This window comes from Haematobia irritans, unplaced genomic scaffold (genome assembly GCF_050003625.1).
Source record: "Haematobia irritans isolate KBUSLIRL unplaced genomic scaffold, ASM5000362v1 scaffold_45, whole genome shotgun sequence".
NCBI lineage: Eukaryota > Metazoa > Arthropoda > Insecta > Diptera > Muscidae > Haematobia > Haematobia irritans.
This window is the reverse complement of record NW_027445804.1, coordinates 3,373-24,634: the sequence shown is the minus strand read 5'-3', so window position 1 is coordinate 24,634 and position 21,262 is coordinate 3,373. Positions and strand designations below refer to the sequence as shown.

Sequence of the window (21,262 nt, the reverse complement as noted above, 5' to 3'; positions counted from 1 at the left end):
TCTTGTTGAAACCACATGTCAACCAAGTTCAGTTCTTCCATTTTTGGCAACAAAAAGTTTGTTAGCATCGAACGATAGCGATCGCCATTCACCGTAACGTTGCGTCCAACAGCATCTTTGAAAAAATACGGTCCAATGATTCCACCAGCGTACAAACCACACCAAACAGTGCATTTTTCGGGATGCATGGGCAGTTCTTGAACGGCTTCTGGTTGCTCTTCACTCCAAATGCGGCAATTTTGCTTATTTACGTAGCCATTCAACCAGAAATGAGCCTCATCGCTGAACAAAATTTGTCGATAAAAAAGCGGATTTTCTGCCAACTTTTCTAGGGCCCATTCACTGAAAATTCGACGTTGTGGCATATCGTTCGTCTATTCATGATGAAATGTCAAAGCATACTGAGCATCTTTCTCTTTGACACCATGTCTGAAATCCCACGTGATCTGTCAAATACTAATGCATGAAAATCCTAACCTCAAAAGAATCACCCTTTAGTTAAATTTTATTATTTTATCGAAATTTTTCACAGCTTAATGAAATCTTACTTCTTTTAAGTATGTCTCAAAAATTTTATTACCTAAACGTGAGTATAAAGTTCAATGACCGTACACATAAGTTCAATATGAACTAAAGCAAAAGAAGATTTTCGTACGATTCCCAAAAATAGTAAGAATGAACTAATGTATGGTTAAAATGGTCATGATTTGGCGCCAATGATTTTCTTCTTTACTTTTAGTTATTTTTTTCTTCTATGAGATTATGTAATTTCTTGAACTGCAGTTAAAAAGTACAACAGGGCATTAAAATTTCCTGGTTTTAACAACGCTTTGTGGAAATCTCAAAATGTGGAGTAACATTTAGTTCAATTTTCGTGCTAGGTAGTTCATTCTTCCTATAAAACAGTTCACTTTTTTCGGTGTAGCAACAGATATTACCAGTTCTGGTCACATATGGAAAGATGTAACATAAGTGGTCCGAAGAAGGCGAAGACTTTCCCATTGGAATCAAAAAAAGTTATCCCCATCGACTGCAGGTGGATAGTGTTACCATTGTGCGACTTTAATCGCATTTAGCAACTTTTCTTGTGACATGCGAACAGAGAATGAAACCGCCGAATCGCACGGTCGTTGCTGAATATGTCGACCCAATTAATTAAAAACATCGATTTAAATCAGAAAGTTAATAATTGTCAGATTTTTGGAAAATTTTAGCTAAGAAAATTTAAACTAAATGTGATTGTAAGATTTGATGTATAACTAATCTCATTACCATTCGAATAAGTTCAAATTGATTTTATAATGGATATTTGTCCGCCGCCAAATAGACAATTTTATATCGGCTTAGACGTCAAGCCGCCGCCGCCGGAAGCAAAAAATGTATTGTCAGCCGCCACTGACATGGAGGGATCATTTGTATACCCTTCACCACATTGTGGAACAGGGTATTATAAGTTAGTGCATTTGTTTGCCATACCCAGAAGGAGACGAGGTAGACATAGGGTGCATTTAGCAAATATTTCTCAGGGCCAGGCCCTGAGTTGATTTAGATATGTCAGTCTGCCCGTCCGTCCGTCTGTCTGTCTGTGAACACATTTTTGTGATCAAAGTCTAGGTCGCAATCGACTTCAAATTTGACATAAGTATGTGTTTTGTATCAGTATAGAACCCTATTGATTTTGGAAGAAATCGATTCAGATTTAGATACAGTTCCCATATACATAATTCACCCGATATGTACTTATATGCCCCCCGAAGCCAGAGTTTTACTACGATTTACGTAAAACTTTGCACAGGGAGTAGAAAATTTTGCAAAGTTGTAAGTGCAGAATTCAGCGCTACTTCTTCTAAAGGTGCAAATAATTTCTTTGTTTAATGCGGGCGACGCACTTAATATTTTTTTATTGAACGCCCGACAAAATTTTTTGTTTTAAAAATATGGAAGTGCTGAAATTATCGCAACTTCGTTGCACTAGGGTAAGCGAGTGCTTCCTCCTTCGTGTACTAAGTTGCACTTCTGTAAGGAAGAACGAACGATTTTGTGCAGACACATTAGTAACAAGTAAGTAAAGTCTAAAGTCGGGCGGGGCCGACTATATTATACCCTTCACCATTATAGACCAAAATTTGTGTTACCATCTCAACTCCTTGAAATTTGTTGGGAGTTATTATCAAGGTTTATATTCCCATATACAAATATTTATATCTGAAACGATTTGGAGACAATTTTTTGTACTTCTACAAAATCGCTAGAATTAAAAATTAAATCGGCCAACACCCTGTTAGTAAAAAAATATGGGAAATATAAAGATAGAGCAATTTTGATGCAAAAGAGCATTTATCGGGCGATACATATGTATTCGAGGTATAGGACAATTTGAGTAATATTTACAATTTTTGAAACATATTTCCCCTACTCTGGCGTACATATATATGGGAGCTATATCTAAATATGAACCTATTTTGATCAAATTTGACATGCATACTTAGAATAATAATCCTGCTATCTCAGCAAAAACACGTAAATGGGAGAATAGTTTAGGCCTCCGTGGGTGTAAATCGGGCGAAAGTTATATATGGGAGCTATATCTAAATGTGAAGCGATTTCCAAATTTGGCACGCTTAACGATACTATTAAACGTACTCCTTATGCAAAATTTTAAGCAACTCAGGCCAAAACTCTGGCTTTTGAAGTCATATAAGTGCAAATCGGACGAAAGATATATATGGGAACTATATCAAAATCTGAACCGATTTGGCACGCTTAACGATACTATTAAACGTACTCCTAGTGCAAAATTTGAAGCAAATCAGGTCAAACCACTGGCTTTTGTTTCCATATTAGTCGTAATCGGACGAAAGATATATATGGGGGCTATATCTAAATCTGAACCGATTTGGCTGATATCTTACGAAAACCCCAAAATATTTAATTCTAAGCCGATCGGTATACTAAACGATGGGTCTCAGACTTTTCCTTCACAAACTTATTATACCCACACGCAAAAAAATAATTCTTTCCTCCCAAACGAAATTTTAGACAATCAAAGTTCGTTTCTCATTTGCTTTTCGCTGTAAGGAAGTGTATTTGGAAGAAAAGTATATACTTTTTGTGATAAACGTTTATTCTTTTCCAGGATGTAAAAACAATTTCATAAAGACTAGCTCAAAAAAAACATTATTTTCTTGCTAATTGCATTGTCCCTCACATCTTTCTCACATCCACGAGGATTTTTAGTTCTTAACACCTTTTCCTGTAATACCAACAATGTAGAAGAAATTATACGATTTTATAAATTTTTAAAATTTTTTTTACCTTTCGCCTGGACGGAGAATCGAACCGCGGACCATGCACATTGTAAGCCAACACACTAACCACTGAGCTATGTACCTGTTATGGTCATCAATAGATAAATATCCATATAAGTTATATTTATATAGCATAGCTTGCGGCGCCCACGAACCGAATAAACAAAGTTTATTTAACAGAAACAAACATTTAGTTTGGCACCGTGGAGCAGTGGTAGCTACGTCCGACTCTCATGCCAAGGGTCGTGGGTTCGATCCCTGCTTCGGCCAAAGTTTTTTTTTTCTTTTGTTTTTTTTTTTTTTACATATATTCCAGATATATTCGGAAGATTCCGAAAAAATGTTCAACATTACATTGTACTATATTAAATTTTGAACTGTAAAATGTGTCTTATTAAAGACCTAAAGTCAGAAAAGAACAGTGTTTGATATAAACGAAATGGACTGTGTTGTTATTTCAAAAATAACTTTTTTTATTGAAAAAATAAAAATTTTGAAACAAACGAATTTTTTTGGTGATAAAAGTTTAAAATTTTCGAAGCAATTCAAAAAACTCTAACAAAAGAAAAACGTTTTCGGTACACATTTTCCAAACGTTTTTTTTCTTTGCGTGCAAATGCACAAACTTATTATACCCTGTACCATATTAGTGGTGAAGGGTATAAAAATAAATCAGATGATGTATTGTGTTTGAGGGATAAAGACGTATCTTGCGGACGATTTAATTCATTTTGTCTTCTTTTGTTTTGTATATTGTTGAATCTAAATCAAGGTAACAATAACTCTTGCGGCCAGCAACGCGGACCAGGCTAGTATAATTATAAACAAGTAAGTATTATACCCTGCACCACTGTGTAGATCTAAATTTTCGATACCATATCGCATCCGTCAAATATGTTGGGGCCTATATATAAAGGTTTGTCCCAAATACGTACATTTAAATATCACTCGATCTGGACAGAATTTGATAGACTTCTACAAAATCTATAGACTCAAAATTTAAGTCGGCTAATGCACTAAGGTGGAACACAATGTTAGTAAAAAAATATGGGAAACATTTAAATCTGAAGCAATTTTAAGGAAACTTCGCAAAAGTTTATTTATGATTTATCGCTCGATATATATGTATTAGAAGTTTAGGAAAATTAGGGTCATTTTTACAACTTTTCGACTAAGCAGTGGCGATTTTACAAGGAAAATGTTGGTATTTTGACCATTTTTGTCGAAATCAGAAAAGCATATATGGGAGCTATATCTAAATCTGAACCGATATCAACCAAATTTGGCATGCATAGCTACAATGCTAATTCTACTCCCTGTGCAAAATTTCAACTAAATCGGAGCAAAAAATTGGCCTCTGTGGTCATATGAGTGTAAATCGGGCGAAAGCTATATATGGGAGCTATATCTAAATCGGAATCGATTTCAACCAAATTTGGCACGCATAGCTACAATGCTAAATTTACTCTCTGTGCAAAATTTCAACCAAATTGGGCCAAAACTCTGGCTTTTAGGACCATATTAGTGCATATCGGGCGAAAGATATATATGGGAGCTATATCTAAATCTGAACCGATTTCAATCAAATTTTGCACACTTGACTATACTACTAATTGTACTCCTAGTGCAAAATTTCAACGAAATTCGGCCAAAAATCTGGCTTCTGGGGCCATATAAGTCAATATCGGGCGAAAGATATATATGGGAGCTATATCTAAATCTGAACCGATTTCAATAAAATTTTGCACACTTGACTTACAACTAAGTGTTATGTTTGTACAAAATTTCAAGCAAATCGGTATAAAACTCTGGCAGCTTGGTTCATATTAGTGCATATCGGGCGAAAGATATATATGGGAGCTATATCTAAATCTGAACCGATTTCTTCCAAAATCCATAGGGTTCTATTCTGACCCAAATTAGGAACATGTGCCAAATTTGAAGGCGATTGGACTTAAATTGCGATCTAGACTTTGATCACAAAAATGAGTTCACAGACAGACGGACGGACGGACGGACAGACGGACAGACGGACATGGTTATATCGACTCAGGGACCCACCCTGAGCATTATTGCCAAAGACACCATGTGTCTATCTCGTCTCCTTCTGGGTGTTACAAACATATGCACTAACTTATAATACACTGTCCCACAGTGTGGCGCAGGGTATAAAAATGTGACTGTTATAAATGTGTGTTCATTTAATAATTTTTAAGGAAAATATATTAGCACTATCTGGTGGTACATTAGCGCTACACACAAAAAAATAATACTTCTATTTTATGAATAGTTTTCACAAAAATTTTCCAAACACGGGATTCATAAATTATATGAAAACAATTCATAAAATCAAAAATACAGGTTTCCATTGACTATGAATGTGTACATAATATGAATGGAAATTTTAATATTACAAATGAAGTATACATATTTTTGTCATTGAAAAATATGTACATTTACATAATATGTACTACAAACGTCATGCATTATATAAAACTTTTCTTTTATTTTTTTTCTCCTGATTCTTAATGCCTGCATAATTGGTCAAAATGTGTGAACATATTTATTAAAACCCGCCAGCATAAAACATAATTTTATAATATTTTATATTATTGATAAACATGAGCACCAACGCCTCCAGTTAATAACGTTTTTTCGTACATTTTTTTACAGCAATAAAAAATCTTCAAATCGCGACGGCGACTCAAACTGTACTGAAAAACTCAAATACATCAAACTCGCGTGTTACCTTCAAAACGTTATGTTTCGTTTTTTGTTGTCTCGCATTATATGCTTGTATTGTATACATATGAGAGTAACTCTATGTTGTGGCTCTCTCACGCTAAGAGAAAACCAGTATTTTTGATATATTAAGTAAAATTTCATTCATTTTATGAAACCGTCTCTATATAGTATTAAATGATTCATAATTTCATAACAAGTATTTATGAAAACAATATATTATGTAAGTGTACACATTTTTTATGAAAAAGTCCATAAATTTATAAAAATGCACAAATTTATGTACGAATTCATATTTTATTTTTTTGTGTGTATAATGGTTCCAGTATTCGAAACTATTCTGAAGCGCACTAAAGTTGCAATGATTTCCTGGCGACCGGACATATCCCCCAACGGACATTTCGCCCAAAATGATTTTTGGGCGTTATGACCTCCATTGGGGCGGTCACATCGCCCAATTTTAGTTTGGGCTTTATGTCCTCCCTCATCGCGGTCATAAGCCCCATAAAAAAATGTGGGTGTTATGACCGTTTAAATATAATTGAATATAAACAATAGTTTAAAATAACAAAATGTATTTTTTTAAATCATTCAAAAGCTAGATATGATTACTTCATCTATCCATTAATTTTTTTTAAATATTTAATAGATATATATGCCTCTTATTGACAAATATGGAATCCTGCTTTTATTGTATATGCTGGAAGAAGATGTAAAACTAGCATATCTTGGATTCATCGTTTGTTTTAATTGTTTTTGACTGGAACAGAATTTTTGACCATTTTGACAATTGAAATGACCATTGAAATGGAAAAGCGGCTAAAGTGACACTACGAAGACCTATTTCGCTCGTGAAATAGGTCGGTTTAAGCTCCAAGACATTTGAATTTATATATTGAAACATGAAAATTCGGAAATTGAAAATTTTTTTCTTTTGAACAAACCAGACAAATGCTGAATTGAAAATTATGTATTTTAAACTGAAAATTGGAACGATATGAGATGATCGATTTGCTGCTGATGGGTACGTGAAAAAAATTGGGCGCTCGATTTATTTCAAGTACCCATCAGCAGCACATCGATCATCTCATCTCTTTCCAATTTTAATGTTTAGAACAAGATAATAAAACGAAAGTTGCAAGAATGTGAGGATGAACTGAATGTGATGAATTTAAAAAAGGATTCGCGCGCGCGATTTGGAGGCAGATGAGATGATTGACGTGCTGCTGATGGGTACTTGAAATAAATCGCGAGCGCGATTTTTTTTTTCAAGTACCCATCAGCAGCACGTCGATCATCTCATATCTTTCCAATTTTAATGTTTAGAACAAGATAATAAACTGAAAGTCGCTAGGATTTGAGGACGAACTGAATGTGATGAATTTAACAACGACCGAAAAAGGGACATCAATAAAACAATAGCATCTCCATCATCCATATTTCATTCATTCATTATTTCAGTTACTTGGTTGGAACACAAAGAGACTGTATGCCAAATCGGCTTCCATTAATAGTGGTTTGCTAAAACATCTTTTCCGGCACACTTTCGCAAAACTGAAAGTCGCTAGGATTTGAGGACGAACTGAATGTGATGAATTTAACAACGACCGAAAAAGGGACATCAATAAAACAATATCATCTCCATCATCCATATTTCATTCATTCATTATTTCAGTTACTGGGTTGGAACACAAAGAGACTGTATGCCAAATCGGCTTCCATTAATAGTGGTTTGCTAAAATATCTTTTCCGGCACACTTTCGCACATTTAGTATTCACTCATATGTTCTGATTTGGCAAGTTCTTGGGGACTTTGTGGAGCGTTTTGCACCATTTTCTCCTTAATTTTCTTATAGACCACGAGATCTGCACTGTCTTTCTAGTTACGGCATTTTGAATTAAATACCGTACGTATTTAGTTAACCAAAATTGGGGATAAAAACTACTTCATTTAGGACAGTTTTTGATTTGTATTCCGACATTATTTTCCCCATAAAATATTGGGCGTTTTGACCGCCTATTTTTTGAGACATATGACCGCGATGAGGGAGGACATAAAGCCCAAACTAAAATTGGGCGATGTGACCGCCCCATTAGAGGTCATAACGCCCAAAAATCATTTTGGGCGAAATGTCCGTTGGGGGATATGTCCGGTCGCCTGATTTCCTCATGTTAATGTATTGCTTCTGAAAGTGCATTTAAGTGGGACATTTCCTTATACATTCATCAGTGAATTCATCGCACAGGTAAGTGCACAGGTAAGTGAATTCCTCGCACAGGTAAGTGCAAGTTTTTTGTTGGGTTGTAAAGGGTGATTTGTTAAGAGCTTGATAACTTTTTAAAAAAAAAAAAACCCATAAAATTTGCAAAATCTCATCGGTTCTTTATTTGAAACGTTAGATTGGTCCATGACATTTACTTTTTGAAGATAATTTCATTTAAATGTTGGCCGCGGCTGCGTCTTAGGTGGTCCATTCGGAAAGTCCAATTTTGGGCAACTTTTTCGAGCATTTCGGCCGGAATAGCCCGAATTTCTTCGGAAATGTTGTCTTCCAAAGCTGGAATAGTTGCTGGCTTATTTCTGTAGACTTTAGACTTGACGTAGCCCCACAAAAAATAGTCTAAAGGCGTCAAATCGCATGATCTTGGTGGCCAACTTACCGGTCCATTTCTTGAGATGAATTGTTCTCCGAAGTTTTCCCTCAAAATGGCCATAGAATCGCGAGCTGTGTGGCATGTAGCGCCATCTTGTTGAAACCACATGTCAACCAAGTTCAGTTCTTCCATTTTTGGCAACAAAAAGTTTGTTAGCATCGAACGATAGCGATCGCCATTCACCGTAACGTTGCGTCCAACAGCATCTTTGAAAAAATACGGTCCAATGATTCCACCAGCGTACAAACCACACCAAACAGTGCATTTTTCGGGATGCATGGGCAGTTCTTGAACGGCTTCTCGTTGCTCTTCACTCCAAATGCGGCAATTTTGCTTATTTACGTAGCCATTCAACCAGAAATGAGCCTCATCGCTGAACAAAATTTGTCGATAAAAAAGCGGATTTTCTGCCAACTTTTCTAGGGCCCATTCACTGAAAATTCGACGTTGTGGCTCGTTAGTAAGTCTATTCATGATGAAATGTCAAAGCATACTGAGCATCTTTCTCTTTGACACCATGTCTGAAATCCCACGTGATCTGTCAAATACTAATGCATGAAAATCCTAACCTCAAAAGAATCACCCTTTAAAATCACTACTGCTAAGGCAGCAACTTGTAAAAATGTCTCAAATTTTACATATTTATCGACCGATAAATCATAAATGCACTTTTGCAAAGTTGACTACAAATTGCTTTAGATTTAAATATTTCCCTTTATTACTAACATTGTGTTTCATTCTGGGGCGAAAACCAATTTAAATTTTAGTCTATAGATTTTGTACAAATCGGGTCATATTTAAGTATATGTTATGGGAACATAAACGTTTATATGTAGCACCCAACATAGGTGAAGGATTTGGACGGTGTAGATCTACAATGTGGTGCAGGGTATAATAGGCTTTCCTCATTGTTTTTTGTTTCTAAAATGTAGAAATGAAGTTTCAATGAAATGAAAATATATTGAGATCTGCTGAAATGTCCATGCATGGTAGTGGCCGAAATTTTTTTCTCTGGATTTCAACACTGTCTTTAAGACATTTTCCCTATGATATTCGGTATTTATTTTGCACCGCGGTCCATGAATTCGAGCGACGAACGACTTTGACTGTTACCGCGGCCCACTCCATTATTATCATCAGGAGTACTGAAATCGTCACTAGATTACCGGGATAGCAAAAGTCGACTCTTTCCAAATAGTCCTCCTTCTACGATTAGAATCTAAGTCCTTATGAATTTCAAATATATCCTATACTTCCCTCATAATAATTTCTTATATGCAATCCTATGACCATAGAATTTCTTAAATGTACATCTAAACTCAGAACCCGTACTACATAAGAATATTCTTGCCATATATGTTCGCTTCTATGTATGCTACATATTTGTTTTTATCCATTAAGGCAAGCGAGGGACGGACATCGAAGTGGCCAAAACCGACCACATGGAGATAATTGCTTTATGAGCTGTTGTAGTTATGAGTCTAAATGAAATTTTCAGTTATTAAAACAAATGGCCATTCTGGTCATGCCGTTTGCACATTGAGTATCCTGACCCACAAGTATCCTTGTCTGGGACAACGAAGTATGTTTACCACACAGAGTGTGATGTGGTCCAAGAATATCTTAATTTTGGTCATGAATTATTTAATACGGTTATGACACTTGTTCTTGATTCCAACAGATTCTCTAGAGAGAGAGCGTGAGAAAGAGAGAGGTGTTAGATAATGGTTATGAAAACTTCCCAAAGGATAATTCAATTTATTTACTACAAGTATTATGGTGTGGATATGAGTATGTCGGTTACTTCCAATGTTTCTATCTTATCTACAATTTTATGCTTCTCTAGCAAAAATATCGTAAAATAGGAGGGAAAAAACTTTGTTATTTTTATCGATAGTTGCAACCATTACAAGTGTCACCAAAGTTTTACTCTTCTAAATTATGATTCAAGTGAGTGGAAAACAATTTGCTTAAGAGGTTTTCTTTCTACATATTTGGTAATCTATGAAACCTGACACCATGAAAATGAGATGAGAACACACTTTGCTACAAACGATGAAGTATAGGCTGGGGGTCAGTGTTTCCACAACGAGGGAAAATTCCCTGTATGTAGGTTTGGTTTTTCTAATATTTAGCGTCTTGTAGGGACGTAGGTGCACAATGTAGTTACTTTTTTACTCAACACAAGTTTTACTAATTTTTACATTTTGGTAGCTCTAGAGGAGGAAATTAGAAGCCCAAAATACAAAAAAATGTAGGAAATTTTTTTAGAAAATTTGATTAAAATGTTATTTCTATGGAATATTTTGTCAAAATCTTTTTATCTATATATTCTTTTTATCTATATATTCAAAATCTTGTTTCTATAAAAAATTTTGTCAAATTTTTATTTCTATAAAAAAAAAATTGGTCAAAATTTTATTTCTATAGAAAATTTGGTCAAAATTTTATTTCTATAGAAAAGTTTGTCAAAATTTTATTTCAATAGAATATTTTGTTAAAATTTTATTTCAATAGAATATTTTGTTAAAATTTTATTTCTATGGAAAAGTTGGTCAAAATTTAATTGCAATAGAATATTTGATCAAAATTTTGTTTTTCTATAGAAGATTTTGTCAAAATTTTATTTCTATAGAAGATTTTGTCAAAATTTTGTTTTTATAGAAAAATTTGTCAAAATTTTATTTCTATAGAAAATTTTGTTGAAATTTTATTTCTAGAGAAAATTTGGTCAAAATTGTATTTTTATAGAATTTTTTCTCAATATTTTATTTCTATAATTTTTTTTCTCAAAATTTTACTTCTATAAATAATTTTGTGAAAATTTTATTTCTAAGAATTTTTTATCAAAATTTAATTTCTGTAAAATTTTTTCTCAAAATTTCATTTCTATCGAAAAAATGGTCAAAATTTTATTTCTATAAAAAAAAATGGTCAAAATTTTATTTATATAGAAAATTTTCTCACAGTTTTATTTCTATATAAATATTTGTCAACATTTTATTTCTACAGCATTTTTTCTCAAAATTTTATTTCTCTAGAAAATTTTATCAAAATATTATTTCTATAGAAAATTTTGTTAAAATTTTATTTCTAGAGAAAATTTGGTCACAATTTTATTTCAATAGAATATCTTGTCAAAATCTTTTTTTTATAGAAAAGTTTGTCAACATTTTATTTCAATAGAATATTTTGTTAAAATTTTATTTCTATAAAAAACTTGATCAAACTTTTATTTCTATAGAAAATTTGGTCAAAACTTAATTGCAATAGAAAATTTGGTCAACATTTTATTGCAATAGAATATTTGGTCAACATTTCATTTCAATAGAAAATTTTATCAAAATTTTGTTTCTACAGAAAATTTTGTCAAAATTTTATTTAAAAAGAAAAATTTGTCAAAATTTTATTTCTATAGAAAATTTTGTCGAAATTTTATTTCTGTTGAAAATTTTTTGAAATATTTATTTATATAGGTTTTTGTCGAAATTTTGTTTCTATAGAAAATTTTGTCAAAATTTTATTTCTATAGAAAATTTGGCAACATTTTATTTCAATAGAAAATTTGGTCAACATTTTATTCCTATAGAAAATTTTGTCGAAATTTTATTTCTATAGAAAATTTGGTAAAAATTGTATTTCTATAGAATTTTTATAGAGACTTTTGTCAAAATAATATTTCTACAGATAATTTTTTTCAAAATTTTGTTTTTATAAAAAAATTTGTCAAAATTTTATTTCTATAGAATATTTTGTCGAAATTTTATTTCTATAGAAAATTTTGTCGAAACTTTATTTCTGTTGAAAATTTTTTGAAATATTTATTTATATACAATTTTGTCAAAATTTTATTTCTATAGAAAATTTGGCAACATTTTATTTCAATAGAAAATTTGGTCAAAATTTTATTCCTATAGAAAATTTTAGAATTTGGTGAAAATTGTATTTCTATAGAATTTTTTCACAAAATGTTATTTCTAGAGATTTTTTTCTCATAATTTTATTTCTATAAATAATTTTGTGAAAATTTTATTTCTAAGAATTTTTTCTCAAAATTTTATTTCTATTGAATTTTTTCTCAAAATTTTATTTCTATAGAAAATTTTCTACAGCATTTTTTCTCAAAATTTTATTTCTATAGAAAATTTGTAAAAATTTTGTTTCTCTAGAAAATTTTGTCAAAATATTATTTCTATTGAAAATTTTATTGAAATTTTGTTCCTATAGAAAATTTGGTCAAAATTTTATTTCAATAGAATATTGTGTCAAAATCTTTTTTCTTTAAAAAATTTTCTCAAATTTTTATTTCTATAAAAAAAATTTGTTTCTGTATTTGTCAAGTTTGTCAAAATTTTATTTCTGTTGAAAATTTTTTCAAATATTTATTTATATAGAATTTCTATAGAAAATTTGGCAACATTTTATTTCAATAGAAAATTTGGCAACATTTTATTTCAATAGAAAATTTGGTCAAAATTTTATTTCAATAGAAATTTTTCTTTAACCCTTTCCGACCTATAGCCGATCCACGTGATAGATTTTCCTAAATTTTTGAATTCTGTTATTTATGTGTACATAGAACAATTTAAATTATTAAGTTTGTTCAGTTTGATCCTGTATCCTGTTTTTTCAGGATACGTACAATTGTTGCAGTCCGGTAAATTCCGGTAAAAGTCCGGACGTAAAAATATCAAAAAACACAAAATAATCACGAAGTTACTGTTTGCATACAATATTTAAAATGTTTTCTTATTGAAAACACTTATTTGATGAAATATTCCACAATTTAAATAATTTTAATATATTTGCAAACTTACATCTTCCACTCATTTTTACAAATGCGCAAAGTACGTTGCTGAAACTACAAAATTAACATGAAAAGCAAATATTTATAACGGTTCTTCACATTCTTAGACAAAGAGAGAGCATACACAATTATTTTTTTGCCGCTCTTATCGCAGTACGTCATATATTAAAGAAATTATAGAGACTTAAAGTTACCCGCACAATTGTGCGTACACGGTCGGAAAGGGTTAATTTTTTAAAATTTTTATTTCTTAAATTTTTTATTTCTATAGAAATTTTTCTCAAAATTTTATTTCTATAAAAAATTTTGTCAAAATTTTAATCCTGTTGAAAATTTGGTCAAAATTTTATTTCTATAGAAAATATTTTCAAAATTTCATTTTTATTAAAAATTTTGTCAAGATTTTATTTCTATAGAAAATTTTGTCAAAATTTTATTTCCATAGAAAATTTTGTTAAAATTTTATATCCACAGACAATTTTTTCAAAATTTTATTTCTATAGAAAATTTTGTCAAAATTTTATTTCTATAGAAAAATTTGTCAAAATTTTATTTCAGTAGAAAATTTGGTCAAAATTTTATTTTTATGGAAACTTTTGTCAAAATATTATTTCTATAGAAATTTTTTTTCAAAATTTTGTTTTTATAAAAAAATTTGTCAAAATTTTATTTCTATAGATAATTTTATCGAAATTTTATTTCTGTAGAAAATTTTGTCGAAATTTTATTTCTGTTGAAATTTTTTTCAAATATTTATTTATATAGAATTTTGTCAAAATGTTATTCCTATAGAAAATTTGGCAACATTTTCTTTCAATAGAAAATTTGGTCAAAATTTTATTTCTATAGAAAATTTTGTCGAATTTTTATTTCTATAATTAATTTTGCAAAAATTTTATTTCTAAGAATTATTTCTCAAAATTTTATTTCTATAGAATTTTTTCTCAAAATTTGATTTCTATAGAAAATTTTCTCAAAATTTTATTTCTATATAAAATTTTCTCAAAATTTTATTTCTATAGAAAATTTGGTCAAAATTTTATTTCAATAGAATATTTTGTCAAAATCTTTTTTCAATAAAAAAGTTTGTCAAATTTTTATTTTTATAGAAACTTTTGTCAAAATACTATTTCTATAGATGATTTTTTTCAAAATTTTGTTTTTATATAAAAATTTGTCAAAATTTTATTTCTATAGAAAATTTTGTCGAAATTTTTTTCTATATTTGTCAAATTTGTCGAAATTTTATTTTTATAGAAACTTTTGTCGAAATTTTATTTCTGTTGAAAATTTTTTCAAATATTTATTTATATAGAATTTTGTCAAAATTTTATTTCTATAAAAAATTTGGCAACATTTTATTTAAATAGAAAATTTGGTCAAAATTTTATTTCTATACAAATTTTTCTTAAAATTTTTAATTCTATAGAAAATTTGGTCAAACTTTTATTTCTATAGAAAATTTTCTCAAAATTTTATTTCTATACAAAATTTTGTCAAAATTTTATTCCTGTTGAAAATTTGGTCAAAATTTTATTTCTATAGAAAATATTTTCAAAATTTCATTTTTATTAAAAATTTTGTCAACATTTTATTTCTATAGAAAATTTTGTCAAAATTTTATTTCTATAGAAAATTTTGTCAAAATTTTATTTCTATAGAAAAGTTTGTCAAAATTTTGTTTGTTTTTCAAAATTGTATTTTTATAGAAAATTTTCCCAAAATTTTATTTCTATAGAGATTTGATCAACCAAAACATCAAGAATTCTACCAAACAGAAAAAAAGAATTGGTAGAAGTCTACCAACTGTGGCAACCGTGGTGATGATACAAATTTATGTTTACGTAATATACGTTGCAGTTTCATGTGTTTTAAGATAGTAAAAAAGTAAACCTTTTTTGTTTTGTAAATTTTGTTTAAATTTAACGAAAAATATTGTAGTGAAATTGTTGGGAATGTAGGGGAAAGTAGGGAACGTTTTTGTCCTTGTAGGGTAAACCGAAAATTTTCCCTGTCAACACTGCTGGGGGTTTGCATTCATCTCCATTTTTCCAAGTGTCCTAGAGTGAGTGTCTTGAAGTGAAAATACTGTAAACGAGAAAATGTTATACTTAAAATTTTAATATCTATATATTTTATCATAAAAATTTTCTTTTTGAATATGTTTCATTTGAGCCTATAGAAAATTTTAACTTTTCTGCATTAAATTTCCAAATAACCCCTGCAAACAATAGTTGCTGTCAACTATACAACCTTATTAAATATTGTGTAAATATGTGTTTTAATTATGGTAATTAAATTAAAAATCACATCCCGTTTAAATATTCACACCGAAGCATAACATAAAGGCCAACGCATAATAAATATTTATTCCATAATCCAAACACATTTCCCAGCAATTGGCGTTAAACATTCCAATGGGTATTCATGGTCTGGACATAGGATGATGGTGTTAATTATATTTATCTATAAAGCCACACTAAATGTATTTAAATCGATACAATAACAATTGAGTACAATGAGAAAATTACACATTTAAAAATGTAAAGGAAAGAAAAAATACTCCAGTGTTTACAGGATCGTTTTCCTGAAACTCTGAAGCCAATTTTAATTTTTCCCAGTGCACATTCATGCGAAATACATTGCTATGCAATCTCGTGAACAGTTTTTGACAAGTTTTGAATTTATGATTAAATAATTTAATAAGTGCAAACTTGTATGGCAAATACATAATAATATTATTATGCAAATAGCCAATAGGCCATATCCACATGCCGATACAAACACTCACACTCAAACAATGGGCAATTGTATTGACCAATGACTCTATGAATTGGATTTAATTTTCATTGGTAATGTGATTATGGCAAATAAATGTCATTCAAAAAAAAATAACGATTTAAACTTTTTCGTTCGATTATTATAATTATAAACAATTATGCTGAATTCATTGAGTAATTGAACTATAAAATACCATTAATCTAAATTGAATATAAATTTTTTTTTGAGATTTTATCTCTACAACTACTGCTACTAATCCTTTATTTTCCCACAATACTTAAAATTAATAAAGAAAATTCTTTAGACTTTTTTTAGACATCAACCATTATCTGCAACACATTTTTTTCAAAGGAATTTTCATTAGTCTATTGTTTGTAGTTGGTGGATGGTTCCACCTAAATCCCCTCTTAGTACGATTCTATCTCCTCATTGACATCCTTCCTTATTCGCATTGATTCCTTTCTTGAACTTTTGCTCTCTTATCTACAGCGAAATAGATGGAATGCTGCGTTGTTGGTGTGAGTCCCGTAAATGATTCATGTTTCTGTTCTATCTTTTGTGCAGCAATTTCACTGTTGCATAAGTTATAAGTTCACGCCATTCTTAGTCCTTAAGATTCTCTTTTAAGCCTTTTCTTTCAGCTGTGGCAATGTCTTCCGCGTTTTGGGCATTAATACATTTTTTGAAGATGACACAGTGTTGTGTACTCGAAATGGAGTTATCGTGGTAAATTTCACAATAGTGGCAGAAATAGTGTCATTAACAAGAGCACTGTTAGTTAAAAGGAGTGACACTCTTTATTATAAAAATAAAAAATACTCCATTTAAATCAGTGTATAATAAAAAATTAAGAAATCATTTTTTTAATTACAAGAAAAAAAATGAATTTATTCAACAGTCGTATTATATGGAAAAGGTGGCATACAAATGGGAAAAATGTGACATTTAGTTTCACAAAATTCTCATTGTATGAAAAACGGTGGCAAATTTGTATTTTAAAATTGCACAACTGTAGTATTGAGAAAAACTATAATGACTATATCAGGTTTCATAGGTTTGAACCCTCGTAAGACACTGACAGAACTTGTCTTGTTCTTTGACAACACATTGTCCCCAAGTCCTTCGATAGTTGATGGATTATGGAAATTTCTGATTTCCTCTTATATTGTTACAAAATTAGTCCAACAGTTGAATTGAAAATTGAACTCTTCTCAGTTTATTTTACATCCTCTCAGATTATTTTCCGAAGCTCTATGTAATTTTTTAGACCATCATGATGGTCGATATTTCAACTCGAGGTTTATGCTTAAAGTTCATGTCCTAGAAAAAAAAACCCAATTAATCCGTAACACAACCTATGTTATTCCCTCACAACTAGTCAAGCAACAAACGAAAACTTCAAAACTGATAAAGTTGATACTTTTGTAATTTATTTAGAAAAAAGTACCGAACCACCCCCACAACACATTTTTTTATACCCTGCGCCACACTGTGGAACAGGGTATTATAAGTTAGTGCATATGTTTGCAACACCCAGAAGGAGACGAAATAGACACATAGTGTCTTTGGGAAAAAATGCTCAGGGTGGGCTCCTGAGTCAATATAGCCATCTGTCCGTGAACACATTTTTGTAATCAAAGTCGAGGTCGCAGTTTTAGTCCAATCGACTTCAAATTTGGCACAAGTATGTGTTTGGCTCAGAATAGCACCCTATTGATTTTGGAAGAAAGCGGTTCAGATTTATATATAGCTCCCATATATATAGTTCGCCCGATATGGACTAATTTGCTTAAAATTTTGCACAAGAAGAACCATTAGTACTATAGTCAAGTGTGGCAAATTTTATTGAAATCGGTTCAGATTTAGATATAGCTCCCATATATATCTTTCGCCCGATATGGACTAATACGGTCCCGGAAGCCAGAGTTTTACCCCAATTCAGTTGAAATTTTGCACTAGGAGTACAATTTGTAGTGTAGATTAGATTTAGATATAGCTCCAATATATATCGTTCGCCCGATGTCCCTTGTCCACCTTCTTCGCCGCAGAAAGCCAGTTTGCCTTGAACTGCTGCTCGTCCTTAGCAGTTTTTTTGGTCTTCTTTAGGTTCCGCTTGACAATAGCCCAGTATTTCTCAATTGGGCGGAGCTCTGGCGTGTTGGGAGGGTTCTTGTCCTTGGGAACCACCTGCACGTTGTTGGCGGCGTACCACTCCATGGGCCTTTTTACCGTAATGGCAAGATGCCAAATCCGGCCAAAACAGTACGGAACAACCGTGTTTCTTCAGGAAAGGCAGCAGACGTTTAATCAAACACTCTTTCGCGTAAATTTCTTGGTTGACAGTCCCGGAAGCTATGAAAAATGCTGCTTTTCAAGCCACAGGTACAGATGGCTTGCCAAACCAGATATTTCTTGCGAACTTGACAGTTTTATGTGCTTGAAAAATACTGCTACCTTTCCCCTTCCTTTTGCCGTATAAAACTCCCTGTCCCGGAAGCTGCTTGTAGTCGGCTTTGCCGTAGGTTTCGTCGTCCATTACCACGCAGTCAAACTTCGTCAGCATCGTCGTGTACAGCCTCCCGGGATCGCGCTTGGCCGTCGTATTTTGTTTATCATCGCGATTTGGAGTCATTACCTTCTTGTAAGCCGATAGTCCGGCCCGTTTTTTGGCTCGATGCACGGTTGTAGACGATACACCCAGCTTATTTGCGGCATCTCGAGAGAGAGGTTAGGGTTTCGGCTTGAAACTACCGGCAACTCTCTTTGTCGTCTCAGCGGCTTCCGGTTTTCGATTTCCCCCCGATCCAGACTTCCTGGCTGTCGACAAACGTTCCCCAAACACAAACATTACATTTGTAACGGTTGATTTGGCAACTTTCAGCGATTTTGCCAGCTTTGCGTGCGAGTAGCTCGGATTTTCGCGATGCGCGAGCAAAACTTTGATACGCTGCTCTTCATGCTTGGACGGTATTTTGACAACTGAAGAGTGAATTCCAAAATCAAAATAGGAGCAACATTCTACACACACACACACCTTCAAATGAGGGGTGTTCAGGTTTTTTAAATGCAAAATTGAAAGAAATACGTCAAGTTTATATTGACCAAATTTTGACCATATCACCCTTTACACTCATATGACCGCAGTGACCAATTTTTCACTCCGATTTAATTGAAATTTTGCACAGGGAGTAGGATAAGCATTGTAGCTATGTGTGCCAAATTTGGTTGAAATCGGTTTCAGATTTAGATATAGGATTCACCGTGGCGCAATGGTTAGCATGCCCGCCTTGTATACACAAGGTCGTGGGTTCGATTCCTGCTTCGACCGAACGCCACAAGTTTTTCAGCGGTGATTATCCCACCTCAGTAATGCTGGTGACATTTCTGAGGGTTTCAAAGCTTCTCTAAGTGGTTTCACTGCAATGTGGAACGCCGTTCGGACTCGGCTATAAAAAGGAGGTCCCTTATCATTGAGATTAACATGGAATCGGCCAGCACTCAGAGATAAGAGAGAAGTTCACCAATGTGGTATCAACAATGACAGAATAGTCTAAGTGAGCCTGATGCATCGGGCTGCCATCTAACCTAATCTAACCTATAGCTCCCATATATATGTTTTTCTGATTTCGACAAAAATGGTCAAAATACCAACATTTTCGCCACTGCTTAGTCGAAAAGTTGTAAAAATGACTCTAATTTTCATAAACTTATAATACATATATATCGAGCGATAAATCATAAATAAACTTTTGCGAAAGTTTCCTTAAAATTGCTTCATATTTAAATGTTTCCCATATTTTTTACTAACATTGTGTTCCACCCTAGTGCATTAACCGACTAAAATTTGAGTCTATATGATTTTGAGAAGTCTATCTGTCCAGATCGAATGATATTTAAATGTATGTATTTGGGACAAAACTTTATATATAACCCCCAACACATTTGACGGATGTGATATGGTATTGAAATTTAGATCTACAAAGTGGTGCAGGTATAATATAGTCGGCCCCGCCCGACTTTGGACATTCCTTACTTTCCAGTCCATTCGACTCAGAATCAGAGTTGTATAACCTGACAAATTAATTTAGATAATTTTTCCGTAGATTATTAAAACCACGTCAACCAATACACAGACACGAGGCGAAAGTCATAATTATACTGAACAGCTTAGTGGCTGAGTGCTGTTGACAAAATTCAATCACGCTAGAGAAGCTAATTCTCAACCAGTTTCATCGAACGAATTGCTTATATAGTTGCCCTTTCCAATCAAAGGCAGACTCGGATAGGCGCCTGACTGAGACAAAACCAGCACCTTATTGTATACAGTGCTAATCGTTCTGCTCCTGATTCGGTTATATTTTTGGCGTCGTCTGAAGAATTTATTCTCAGACGCGAATAAAAAGTATCACGGAGACCTTCGGGCCTTCTGTTCTCCCACAGAGACTATCGGGCTTACAGTTCCCCCACAGAGACTTTCGGGCCTACGATCCCCCAACAGAGACCATTGGGCCTACTGTTCTCCCACAGAGATTATCGTACATACAATTCCCCCACAGTGACCTTCGGGCTCGTAGATAAGTTAGTAGTCGTAGTAGCAGTTTGCACCGACCGACCGACAATTCGCCCCACGGCCGATACCGAAGCTGACACCATACCGCTTCTACAACAATCAACTGTAGCAACTGTAGCACTGGCCACAATCTAAAAACTGAAAATCTCATCAGCATTTCCCGATCACCTACGAATATCATGACGAATACACAAGTTTCCGGCCAACTACAAATCGACGAAAACACGACTTCTTATCGCCAACGACCGAACTACTCAGCAAAAAGCATCGTCGTTTCAACGAAATCATCCACGTTTCAACGAATGCATTAGCCTCTAATTATCAATGAACTATCAACTACTGATCATTGACGAACTGAAGTTTTCATCCAATACCGAGCATCAATCTACAAATCGACAT

General features: G+C 32.5%; 1 protein-coding gene across 1 annotated transcript in view; it reads left to right on the top strand.

The window, feature by feature from the left end:
• The window catches only part of LOC142242565 (uncharacterized), a 35,221-nt gene extending 14,223 nt beyond the window's left edge, over positions 1 to 20,998 (top strand). Inside the window, exons 4-5 of the mRNA XM_075314133.1 lie at positions 16,935 to 17,066; positions 20,734 to 20,998. Coding sequence (XP_075170248.1) covers positions 16,935 to 17,066; positions 20,734 to 20,998 — 397 coding nt within the window. The remainder of the gene's footprint in view (positions 1 to 16,934; positions 17,067 to 20,733) is intronic.
• Positions 20,999 to 21,262: the final 264 nt, after the last annotated feature.